The sequence below is a fragment of the Prosopis cineraria genome, unplaced genomic scaffold (genome assembly GCF_029017545.1).
Source record: "Prosopis cineraria cultivar Desert tree isolate PC_DT_omini unplaced genomic scaffold, ASM2901754v1 PC2, whole genome shotgun sequence".
In the NCBI taxonomy this organism is placed as follows: Eukaryota; Viridiplantae; Streptophyta; class Magnoliopsida; order Fabales; family Fabaceae; genus Prosopis; species Prosopis cineraria.
The window spans coordinates 8,747,873-8,759,258 of record NW_026555333.1 but is presented as its reverse complement, the minus strand read 5'-3'; the positions used below and the strand labels follow the sequence as shown (position 1 = coordinate 8,759,258).

The following is an 11,386-nucleotide window of genomic DNA, read 5'->3' as shown; positions in this document are numbered from 1 at the left end:
ATTCGAACTTCCAGTTTCTTGGAATGCAAACTCTGAAAATCACCGACGCACCGTTTCTAACTTTCCACTGTTACCGCCATCTTCCCCTTTTTTATCAGCACGGTAAATGAATAAATGAATAGCGGATCTCTCAGTTTTTCCCCCTCCCCACTAACTTTGGTTCCTTTTATTACGGATAGAATTGAATGAATTAAAAAAACAAACTAAATTATCATTTTTAAGTAAAATAAAGTTTAATATTATATCATCATATTTTAAAAATAAATTCATGAATTATGATATTCAAATATATGAATTAAAATTACTCTTATTCTTTACAAATATAGTTCATCAATCCTTCGACATTATGATCATATTATTTTTATTTTTATTTGTTCAATTCACCTGATTTTATTCTTTTCTCAGAACCAAATAGGACCATATGTTAGGGTGAAATCCATCCGGTGATATCTACAAATCATCCTCTATATATATATATATATATATAAATTAATGATGTTCTTTATAACTCAACTTCTTTAAAAGATATATCAATAATTAATTTAGAAACACTATCAATAATTTTTAAAGAAAAATAGATGTTACAAGAAAATATTTTTAATATATTACATTTAATGAGAATAAATTAAAATTTTATATTATTAAGAATTTAGCTATCTTTCATTATTTTGATAAAATAATTAAAAATAACTTATGTTATCGACAATTTTGTCAACTTGTATGAATTATTTTAAAGATGGTCATATTTTATATTTTCTTCAAAAAATTATATGGCTTTATATCAAACTAAACATTTTTTTAGTATAAATCAAACACAAAACCATTCGAAAATATTTAGTACACGAAAGATTTTTTTTTTTAAATAGGTAATTGTATTTTTATTTTCCTTTTAAAAACTACTAGTTTTTTAACTAGCAAAATATAATTGTTAATGAAATGCCATATAGATATCCCATGGATATAGATTTCAAAGATTGTAATGGAGCAACAGATTTTTCATTTTTGCATGATGCACGGATTGCTAGGCGGGTCGGTGTCATAGTTCTGGCATCCATCGCTGCCGGGATCATGGACTTAAATACGTTTATCGCGGCTTAATATCGACCGTTCACTCTGCAATCGAAGTCAAAACGGTCTTGTGCGCTTTTAAAAACCATTGTGCTGAGCTGACTCATCTCTCATTTTCCTAGTAAAAGGTTTGCGACCATCTTCGTTTGTCATTTGCCAAAGAAGCTTTTACATCCTACTTCCGAACATTCACCCTGGTCACTCGTCATAACCATCTGTTCGTGACTATGTGGTGACACTCCCGATGCTCCAGATTCTCCACAAGTTCTTCCAGGTAAAAGTATTAAATTCGGGAATGTAATTTATAAAATTTCTTGTATTCTTCTGTTATCTGAAGATGTCTAAGGTAGTTGGGGGGAAGTGGTACTTGCTGAGAGCCTGAAAGGTTTGCCTTTTCTGGGTAAGTTCATTTCTGCGACGTTTCATTCTCACAAGTTCAATATGCATAGGATTCTTGATGGATGCTAAGCATCGACCTTTGAAAGGCCGCGAAGTAAGCATGACGGAGAAGAAAACAGCCAACGAAGGAGAAGTGGTGGTGACTATTTCGGGTCAGCAGAACACAAATCTCACTGGAGAGGGTCCAAGCTCCAAAGCGACTGAATCTAACAATACGTCCACCGAGTACGCTAATGGATATGCGTCCTCAAAGTCGCCAGCTTTAAATCGTGCTTCCCCTGAGATAAGGTCTAATTCCAGCCCAAACAAGTCTCCAGAACTTTCTGCTCCGACCCGAAACCTTATTCGCAGAAAGTGTCTAGCAAGGTCAGTGTGTTCTAAGCCTAAATCTAGATTTGGGGAACAACCTTATCCTGCTGATGCAGCAGTTTTAGAAGAGAATGACAGTTCCACTCTGCGAGAACAGCTTGCCATTTGTTCGCCCTATAGGCAATCGGTCAATGAAGCATCACCTAATAACAAATCCACTACTGTTAACAGGACAGTGTCCATTGCTTCCGTCACTCCTAAGACGCCATTGATGGCGTCTCCGGGGATAGCTGGGGAAGATGAGGATGAAATTGTTTACAAGAAAGTTGAACTGAGTAAAGGGAAGCGTAAGGCGGTGAAGGTTAAGGATTTGATTGAGTGTATTGTGTTTGCATGCATTACTGGATTCTTGGTGGCTAGCCTGACTGTCGAAAAATTGAAAACCGTAATGATTTGGGGCCTGGGGCTTTGGAAGTGGTGTGTACTTCTGATGGTTATCTTTTGTGGCATGCGGGTTACCAAATGGTTCATGCACGTTACAATTTTCTTGATTGAAATGAACTTTTTGCTGAGGAAAAAGGTTCTCTATTTTGTTCATGGACTAAAGAAAAGTGTCCAAGTCTTCATTTGGCTGGGATTGGTTCTTCTCGCTTGGGTTCTGTTAATCCATCGCGGGGTCCAGCGATCAGAACTTGGCACACAAATTTTGAATGGTGTGACATGGACTCTTGTTTCTCTTCTCATTGGGGCATTCTTATGGGTAGCGAAGACGTCGCTGCTGAAGGTATTAGCCTCAAATTTCCATGTCAAATCTTTCTTTGATAGAATTCAAGAGTCAATCTTCCATCAGTACGTTTTGCAAAGTCTATCTGGGCCTCCATTAATAGAGGAGGCTGAGAAGGTTGGTAGATCACCGAGTATTGGTCAGGTTAGTTTCAGGAGTACAAAAGGTAAAAAAGGCACCAAGAAAGAGGTTATTAATATGGCAACGTTTCACAAGATGAAACGGGAGAAAGTTTCTGCTTGGACAATGAAGATTTTGGTTGATGCAGTGACAAATTCAAGACTGTCCACAGTCTCAAATGTTATAGATGAGAGCTTTGATGATGGAGGACTAGAACAAACCGACAAAGAAATTACAAATGAGATGGAAGCAACTGCTGCTGCATATAAGATTTTCAAGAATGTCTCTGCCCCTGGTTGCTCGTAAGAATATTTGCACTTTTTTCTATATACGTAAATGATTATGTCTTCATTCTGTTTCTCCTTCTGATTCTCCTATAAAATTATTCATTATAATAAGGTACATTGATGAGGATGACCTTTTGAGGTTCATGATTAAGGAAGAAGTAGATCTGGTCTTTCCCCTACTTGAAGGTTCAGAGACTGGACGGATAGAAAGAAAGGCTTTGACAAAATGGGTGGTAAGGGCTTTATATGTGTTAAACTCTATATTAATTATGGTTGAGGGCAGTCTACTTTAACCTATTTGGTTAGATACAACCTAAATTTTATATATTCTTAATCTATTTTTCTATTTTCTAGATGTGAGACTTCTTTAAATTCTCTATCTCTAGCGTTCTCTATCTCTAGCATCCTCCTACTGCTTCTTCTTCTTTTTTTTCCCCATTTTCTTCTCCTTGCCTAGCCTTATACTTTTTTAGTTTTAAAATGTTATGTCTATTCAACTTCTTCTTCTTCTTCTCTCTTCTCTTTTTTTTATCTCTTGTTTTTTCATCTTTTATTCTTTCTTGTTTCTTTGTTGCTTTTTTTTGTTTTTGGCCCTCGATCCAATGGCTTTGATACCTTATTAAACTCTTTATATTAATTATGCTTAAAGGTAGTCTACTTTATCAAAATAGCTTAAACCATTTGGTTAGACATATTCTAAACTTTATATATTCTTAATCTATCTTCTAATTTCTAGATTTGGGACTTTTTAAAGTTCTCTATCTCTAATAATATGCACATCTAAACTTAATTCTGTCATGCTTATCAAGAATTTAAGTTCCATTTGGTTTGTAAAAGTTTCATTCCTTAATATTTGCATTATTCAGGTTAAGGTCTATCAAGAACGCAAGGCATTGGCACATGCCTTGAGTGACACCAAGACTGCTGTAAAGCAATTGAACAAGCTTGTAACAGGGATCCTGGTTATTTTGATTGTAATTGTGTGGCTTCTACTGATGGAGATTGCAACAACAAAAGTACTAGTGTTCATTTCATCTCAGCTAGTAGTTGCGACCTTCATGTTTGGAAACACATGCAAAAATATATTTGAGGCTCTCATATTTGTGTTCGTAATGCATCCATTTGATGTTGGTGACCGATGTGTTGTAGATGGGGTCCAGGTAATTCATTCTAGCCAAATTTTACACCTCTCTTTTGAATTTGCTTATTAATTCTTTCTGGTGATGACGCAGCTATTGGTTGAAGAAATGAACATCTTGACAACGGTATTCTTGAAACTTGATAACGAGAAGGTGTTCTATCCAAACTCAGTTCTGGCCACAAAACCCATTAGCAATTATTACAGAAGCCCGGATATGGGTGACAATATAGAGTTTTCAATTGACTTTATGACACCATTGGAGAGGATTGGGGCACTGAAGGAAAAAATAAAAAGGTCGGCTAACTCTCACTGCATGGATGCATATATTGATTTTTTATGTTCTACTTTCTATGGAAACTCGAATTTGGATACGCGATTCAATGTAATTGTCGTAGATTGTCTAGCTCACTTGCATCGCTGGTATTTTCCTTTCAAGGTTCTGGTTTCCAAGTATAATTTTTTCTTTTCATTGACACGGCCTGAGCTGAGAAAGACTATCTGAATGTCCTTGAAATGCTTTAGACAGCACCCTTGCCATACTAGTGATTTCCTCTAAAATTCCTGACTAGAGAAGCATAATATCATATGGGAAAGACACAATCATTGATCCTTATAATTTCATTGAGTTTTGCATTTAATTCTTATATATTTATTTTTTTTCAATATTTTCAGTTTTTGTAGTTTTAGTAAGATGGGGTGATATTTGTTCCTCAAGTCTCAAACAATGTTAAATACTAGGGATCGTAAGGATTGAAAATACTAAAAGTAAATTATAGGGACTAAAAGTAAAACACGATAAAACTATAGGAATCAATAATTATGTTTTTCTTATCAGATTTTGTTATTGGACACAACAACATAATATCATATTCAAGTGTACTGAACATTTGATACTACATTTGATTAAGTGTGTTTAGTTTTTAGTTTATCAAAAGTTCATTTGTGAAAATTTATTTGATAAAAGTCAGTTTAGTGAAATCAATTATTATAATGAAATTTGTGTTTGGATACATTTTTTCATAAATCAACTTGGTAAACTAAAAGTTTTTTGAATAATATATAGTGAAATGTATTTTTGAATGTACAATTACCAAAAAAGACATTAATTTATGAGAATTTGTAATTTTTGTTATATAAATGTAATATATTAGAATTGTTTAGAAAATGTGATACATTTTTTTAATAACATAAAGTTTGATATCTTAAATAATAATAAAAAAATATATAAAGTTTGATATGTTGAAAAAAAATACCTAGGGAACTGTAAATTCATAATTATATTTTAAACAAATAAATTTTAAAAACAAATGGTTTCACCTAAAAAAGTTTAAAAAGAAAATAAAAATTAATATTATTTGAGCAAGAAAGAAGAATGGAAGCGAGCAAAAAAATTGCAGCTGCAAGAGTGTAAGGGAAGTAGCAAAGTGAAATGAAAAAAATTGTTTCATGTGTTAAGTCTTATTTATTATGCAACACCCAGGTGTAAAATGTGAGTTTCAAAAGTTACTCATGATTACATTCTCAAAATCCGCTTTCAACTATATTTCAAATCCACTTTCAGAATATGCATTCATCTCTCAATTTTTTCCAAACAGGTTTTTACATTTAAAAAGTGTTAATAGTACTTTCTTGATGTTAAATGGAGGTTACCCAACGGTGCCTAAGTTGAAGGATGTGCAAATGTTTGACTGGGACTTTATGAACAGAAAGCGGGACTTTGTGCCTTTCTTTCCTTGTTATTGAAAGGATGGAAGTACGATTTTCTCTGTTCACCATGCTTGACAAAGAAAATGGTATTGGAGAGGATTGGGATTTGGACGGAAATTGAACAATGCTGCTGCGCTCTTTAGTGTATCTTTAGTGTCTTTGTTTGTTTTCGCTTTTCATCCTATTTATTTCTGGGGTCTTTGTTTACTCAGGTACTTGGAGGGCAATCCGCATCACTGGCATCCTAATCACAATGTAATAGTGAAGGAGATAGAAAATGTGAATAAGATCAAAATAGCTCTGTATGTTAACCACACGATGAATTTTCAAGACTTCGCGGAGAAGAACAGGAGGAGAACGGAGCTAGTGATGGAACTAAAGAAAATATTTGAGCAGCTTGATATTAGATACAATCTTCTTCCTCAGGCAGTTCAACTCAGCCATGTTGGGTCAGATACAGCCCCACTCAAGTGATAACTCTTGCTCATGCTCATTGTTCTGTAAGCACGCGCCTCTTGTTCTTGTTCAAGTGATAACCCTGGCCCTCATGGCCGCCTTAGGTAGGCTTGTTGTAGGATGGTTTAGTGGAGTTTAGTAGATAACGTAGGAGTGGTATTTAGATCAAATTGCAGGGTCATGATGCTGTTAACAACTTTCTGATGTATAGGAATTCGGAGTATATCTCTATATCTAGTCCTTTTAGGTAGGAGGCAGATACGACTAGATATCAGGCCAAGCTAGGCGTTCTACCCCACTCATCCTAAATGCATCTTATTGGCGAAGGTGGAATGATAATTATGACACCCCTGAGAGTAATTTCAATCCTCTAATGTATGAAGCTGATAAAGCTCCTCCTCTGAAGTAGACTGACGTGATTATAATTTAGTGATACCGTGTATAGAATTTGCTTCATTTATTTTCACTCGCAACTTTATTTTTCTTTTACCTCTCCCCATGCAATTTAGAGGTCTTTTACAGGTCTTTAGTTTTCCTTTGAGGAAAATGTGAGAGTTATATAATATAATCCCCACAATTTGCGACAGAAAACACTTTTAGCATTTATGCCCATACGAATTGATACTTTTAAGAGCAGGTAAATTCAATCTTCAATCCTGACGAATTAGGTATTAAAACCTAGAAAGAAGTAGAATGTGAAGGGATGAGCGTCTTGAAATGAATTTATTCGTTCATATATCAGATGAAGGTTGTGTTCATCAGTTTTGAATTCAAAGAGCACTCTAGTGAAGCTAACACAAATTCCTAAAACCACATTGACAAAACAATTGTAAGTTGTTGATTGGTTTCTTAGGGTTTAAGTTGTCACGCTTGTTTTAAGCTCCAACTCCATTCATCTGTACAGCAATTTCCCAAACCTCAGAGTCGATAAGCCACACCATGTCCGTGCACGAACCTAGCATCTTCTTCCGTGTACACGTGGGTTTCGTTTCGCAACCTGAAATAACACCATATATTATTGACGCTGAGGATACTGAAGAAACAGTGAATTGTAGGAAAACGAACTCACGATTGCGAAACAGTCTTGTTCATGGTGGCAGAGGAGTGGAACCAAGAGCCATTGAGATAGAGCAACTCGCCATCTATTCTTTCTTGGATTCTTTTGTCCATTTCGACAGCCCCGATCAAAAAGGGTTGGTCGGAAGCCTGGATTCAGATGACACAGATTCAAGTAAACACAAACGTGCAATCCACATCTATCTAATGAATAACAAACCCCCTTTGGGATGGAGCAAAGCTCTATATTTGCATACCATAACCCATCCCCAAGTATCAGCAAAAGATGGTATATGAGTTGCGAACGGCGTCACATCTGCATAAAAACAAGCAAAAGAAGAGCATGTCTTTGAGTTGAGTTGGTTAAACCAGTATAAAGAAAGAAGGATTGGATTAGAGTCTTCTTACATTTAAAGACCTGTTTGATTGTGTTGTATATGGAAGTGAAGACCTCCTTGTGGGTGAAGATGCCTGCAGGTCCAGCCTGCACAAGTGTTCAGCAATATTAGTGATGGAATAGCAATAGGATTTGACAAGATGAGAGGAGTAGGGCAGGGAAAAAAAGATTGACCTGGGTGACGAAAATGCCATTGGGATTGAGCTTGGGTTTGAGGATGTTGAGGTAGAAGGATTTGGTATATAGTTGATAGCAAGGCCCTCCTTCCACTGGGTCTGCCAAGTCCCCAACTATTACATCATACTTCTCCTTCCTCTGCTCCAATTCTCCCCTTCATCCCACAAAATTAAGAAAAAAGAAATATCACTTTTGTTTTTTTTTTTTTGTTTTTTTTGGGGGGTGGGGGATAAAAGACCATGAACCAACCATGCAGAAGAAAGTAATTAGGATATGCCTTAACTCCTAAAATTACCACCTGCCTGGTGGGTCATTAAAAATTACAGCACCCACGAACATATCACTTTTAGATACTCTCATCTGCTTTACTAACTTTTCTTCAGGACCGACAAAAAGAATACACTGGCTAAAGAATAAATACAGCATTTAGACGGGGAAAATCATCACCGACCAGACGTGACCCCTCTTGCGGCTCCACTTTCAAGTGGTCAACAAAATTAGGAACAAAAAGGTATTAATAGCAAGCATTTATTTATTTTTAAATTTTTTTTGACTTAAATTATCTAGCGGTCTGCTAAGGTTTAGTAAAATGTGCGTTGTTTTTTTTTTTTTAAATATTTAGAGTACGACTTATACATTTAATATATTTTTATTTAATTAAATTAAAATAAATAATTTTAATATGTTAATAATATTATTAACAAGAGTTTGTTATGAAATAAATAATTTATAAAAGATATACATATCCTAATTTAATAAAAAATACATACATTAAGTATATACATCTACTATATAAGTTTTCCCTTTTTTAAAAACTTCATTTACACAAAGGGTTATATAATTTCCGTGGCATTTATATACTGCATGAAATTTAAAAATTAAGTTATATTACTTATAATTTGTAGACAGTAAAATATGTCATAGATCTTATACTTGATACTCTTGAAATATTAAATTTAGAATATTGATCCATATATATAATAAAGAAAAAAATAATTATTTGATCCTTGTAATTTTGACTCAATAAGAAAAATTAATCAATTCATAAAAATTGGTTTGTTGTTACTTAGTCTCTAAAATTTTGACTTGATGGTAACTTAGTCCTTAAGCTCTGATGTTTTGTAACTCAATCCTTATATTTTTAATCATTTAAATATTAGTTTATATATCTTAAAAAATAAAATTATACAAATTAAAATTATGTTAAAAATTTATGACTAATATTTTAAATTACTAAACTTTTTAATCTTTGTAAATATTAAAAATTTAAAATATTTATAATCTTTATAATTTTATTTTTAAAAAATATAGGGATTAATATTTAAATGGTAGACACTACAATAACAGATTTGTAAGAAATCAAATTTAAAAATTGAGTTATAATTAAATTAAAACTATAATGACTGAATTATAATAAATTAAAATTTAAAGATCAAATTATAATAAAGTCAAAACTTTAAAAATGAAATGATTAATTTTTTTATAATAAAATTATCGCGTGTTATGGCAAACTTCAAGTTCACCCATCTTGAAATTCGAAAAAAACATAAAAAACAAAGCACACCCATCTCCGCGTGGTCATATCTGTCAAAAGTTTAAAACTATTAAATTACATGTTAACTAGTTTGGAAAACTCTGGCAAGAAACTATTTGGTTTTGAAATTCAAACAAGATACGAAGATAATTAGAATTCATCAATATAGACAATAAAATTTATCATAAATCGTACAACTACAAGTGACGCCATTCTTCAATCTTTATATTTTCTTATATACATAAGCGGCTTAGATATTTGTTACAATTCATGCTTCAATTTGTGGGTTTGGTTCCGTGCGATGTATCGGGTGGAGATGTAATTAATTATAATATTTACAATGAAAGAAGGAAAAAATTTGAAAACCAACAGCAGACACACGAACTTAAAAAAAAAAAAAAGTGGAAGAAATTAAAGAGATTTACTTGGCATCATTGATTATAAGGTCAAGCTTCTTATTAGAGAAAGCCTCCTTATTCACAGTCAAGTATTGGCGACAGAAATCTACCACCTCCTGCAATTTTTTTTGTCATGAAATATGGATTAAGGATAAATGGATAGTCAATAATGTTAAAGGACGGCTGAGAATGAATGTAGCGTGAGGATGAAAATAATATATATATATATATATATATATATAGAGAGAGAGAGAGAGAGAGAGAACCTGGTCGATGTCACACATGAGCACCCTCTCTAATGACTTGTGCTTGAGGGCTTCTCTAGCAGCAGAACCTTCGCCTCCTCCCATTATAAATACAGATTTTGGGCTGCGCCATTTTTATACACACCATGAATTCCAAGGCCTCTTCATGTTATTTAAAAGGCTTTACTCAAGTATGAAAATTAAGGACAGTGAATTGAGAATACAATAGCTTACTTGGGATGACACAAGAGAGCCGGATGAATCAAGCATTCGTGATAAATGAACTCATCTGATTCAGCACTCTGCATCTTCCCATCAATCACTAGCGCCTGCGTTCATCACCAAAACACTTCAGTTCCAATGTCCTCCACAAGTGGACGTGCATGTGTGTGAGAGACTAAGCTTGTTTAGGTGTGATGTGGATGAAGAGAAGAGAGTGTGTGAGAGGGCAAACCTTGCCAAAATGCTTGGTGTCTAAGAGAGCAATATCCTGGTACTGACTAATTCCTCTATGAAGGACGCTGTTAAGAATTGCGAGAGAGAAGGAAAACATAAGGACTCAGGGACAGCGAAACAGTAAGAAATGAGGGGGACGAAGAACCTGTTGAGAGCGAAAGACCATTTGAGATGGTGATCGATGACTTCCTCAAACCAGGACGTTGAAGAATCGTGATGGTTGGTGAAGTTCTGGTCAGTTTCATGGCCAAATTTGGAGAAGCCGTTATTATTGCTGTTCACATACAGCACCGCAGGAGCTTCACCCATTGTAAGAACGAACCAACACTGTTATTCGATCTGCCCTTCCTCTGCGCTATAGCTGCAAATGTGTTCGTGTTTCTCTGCTTCTCTGCCTTTTTATAGCTACTCGATCTCCACAAACAATTGTGTTGTTCCCTCAATTAAATATTTGCAAATAGAGGCAATACTCAGGGATGAAATATCTGTTTTTAATTTAAAATTTAGATCCACTATCACATACTTTATTCATTTCATCCTTGTGCATGCACAGTCTGTGTCAAAAAAAAAAAAAAAACCAGGGTTAGTTCTATCCGTATCTTCCAAGGGCAGCCCACGTATATTATGCGCCACAAATTATTTAAAATAAAATTTCATCAGTGATGTAAAATCTAGTTAATATGGAGAGTAGAAAAAGACAAGTTAATACAAGAAATGGAAAGAAAATAATGAAGGAGAATTCTCATTCACTACTGTACGTATGTTTTGGACATGACTTTTATTTATAAGCCTCCAGCCATTCAAGTCCTATCCTAATGTTATAAACATATAATGAGGCATATAATAGTGTAT

At 34.2% G+C, this 11,386-nt stretch overlaps 2 protein-coding genes across 3 annotated transcripts; one reads left to right on the top strand and one right to left on the bottom strand.

Moving 5' to 3' along the window:
* The first annotated feature begins 1,134 nt into the window (after positions 1-1,134).
* Positions 1,135-6,755, top strand: LOC129302367 (mechanosensitive ion channel protein 10-like). 2 transcript variants are annotated; one of them, XM_054941193.1, is made up of 7 exons: positions 1,135-1,342; positions 1,518-1,833; positions 2,008-2,982; positions 3,080-3,200; positions 3,834-4,127; positions 4,200-4,402; positions 6,028-6,755. In XM_054941193.1, exons 2-7 carry the CDS (start codon positions 1,526-1,528, stop codon positions 6,287-6,289), a joined length of 2,163 nt encoding a protein of 720 aa, XP_054797168.1. In that variant the 5' UTR covers positions 1,135-1,342; positions 1,518-1,525; the 3' UTR covers positions 6,290-6,755. The 2 variants fall into 2 exon arrangements, with proteins under 2 accessions (XP_054797168.1, XP_054797167.1); XM_054941192.1 differs by having other exon boundaries at positions 1,518-2,982.
* Positions 6,756-6,983: 228 nt separating this feature from the next.
* Positions 6,984-10,914, bottom strand: LOC129302368 (thermospermine synthase ACAULIS5-like). The gene is made up of 10 exons (XM_054941194.1): positions 10,680-10,914; positions 10,533-10,599; positions 10,313-10,407; positions 10,100-10,202; positions 9,861-9,949; positions 7,899-8,055; positions 7,736-7,811; positions 7,585-7,643; positions 7,341-7,477; positions 6,984-7,268 (listed from the first exon to the last, which is right to left on the bottom strand). The coding sequence occupies exons 1-10, from the start codon at positions 10,841-10,843 to the stop codon at positions 7,190-7,192; spliced, it is 1,026 nt and encodes a 341-aa protein (XP_054797169.1). The 5' UTR covers positions 10,844-10,914; the 3' UTR covers positions 6,984-7,189.
* Positions 10,915-11,386: the final 472 nt, after the last annotated feature.

What these genes read in the sequence shown, in the direction of transcription:
- LOC129302367 (XM_054941192.1), top strand. Translation starts at nt 1,526, where the DNA reads ATGGATGCTAAGCATCGACCTTTGAAAGGCCGCGAAGTAAGCATGACG. An exon ending in GTCTCTGCCCCTGGTTGCTC is followed by an intron (nt 2,983 to 3,079) that starts GTAAGAATATTT and finishes CATTATAATAAG; the next exon opens with GTACATTGATGAGGATGACC. An exon ending in CTGAAGGAAAAAATAAAAAG is followed by an intron (nt 4,403 to 6,027) that starts GTCGGCTAACTC and finishes TTGTTTACTCAG; the next exon opens with GTACTTGGAGGGCAATCCGC.
- LOC129302368 (XM_054941194.1), bottom strand. Translation starts at nt 10,843, where the DNA reads ATGGGTGAAGCTCCTGCGGTGCTGTATGTGAACAGCAATAATAACGGC. An exon ending in GCTCTCTTGTGTCATCCCAA is followed by an intron (nt 10,203 to 10,312) that starts GTAAGCTATTGT and finishes AAAATGGCGCAG; the next exon opens with CCCAAAATCTGTATTTATAA. An exon ending in AACAAGACTGTTTCGCAATC is followed by an intron (nt 7,269 to 7,340) that starts GTGAGTTCGTTT and finishes GTGTTATTTCAG; the next exon opens with GTTGCGAAACGAAACCCACG.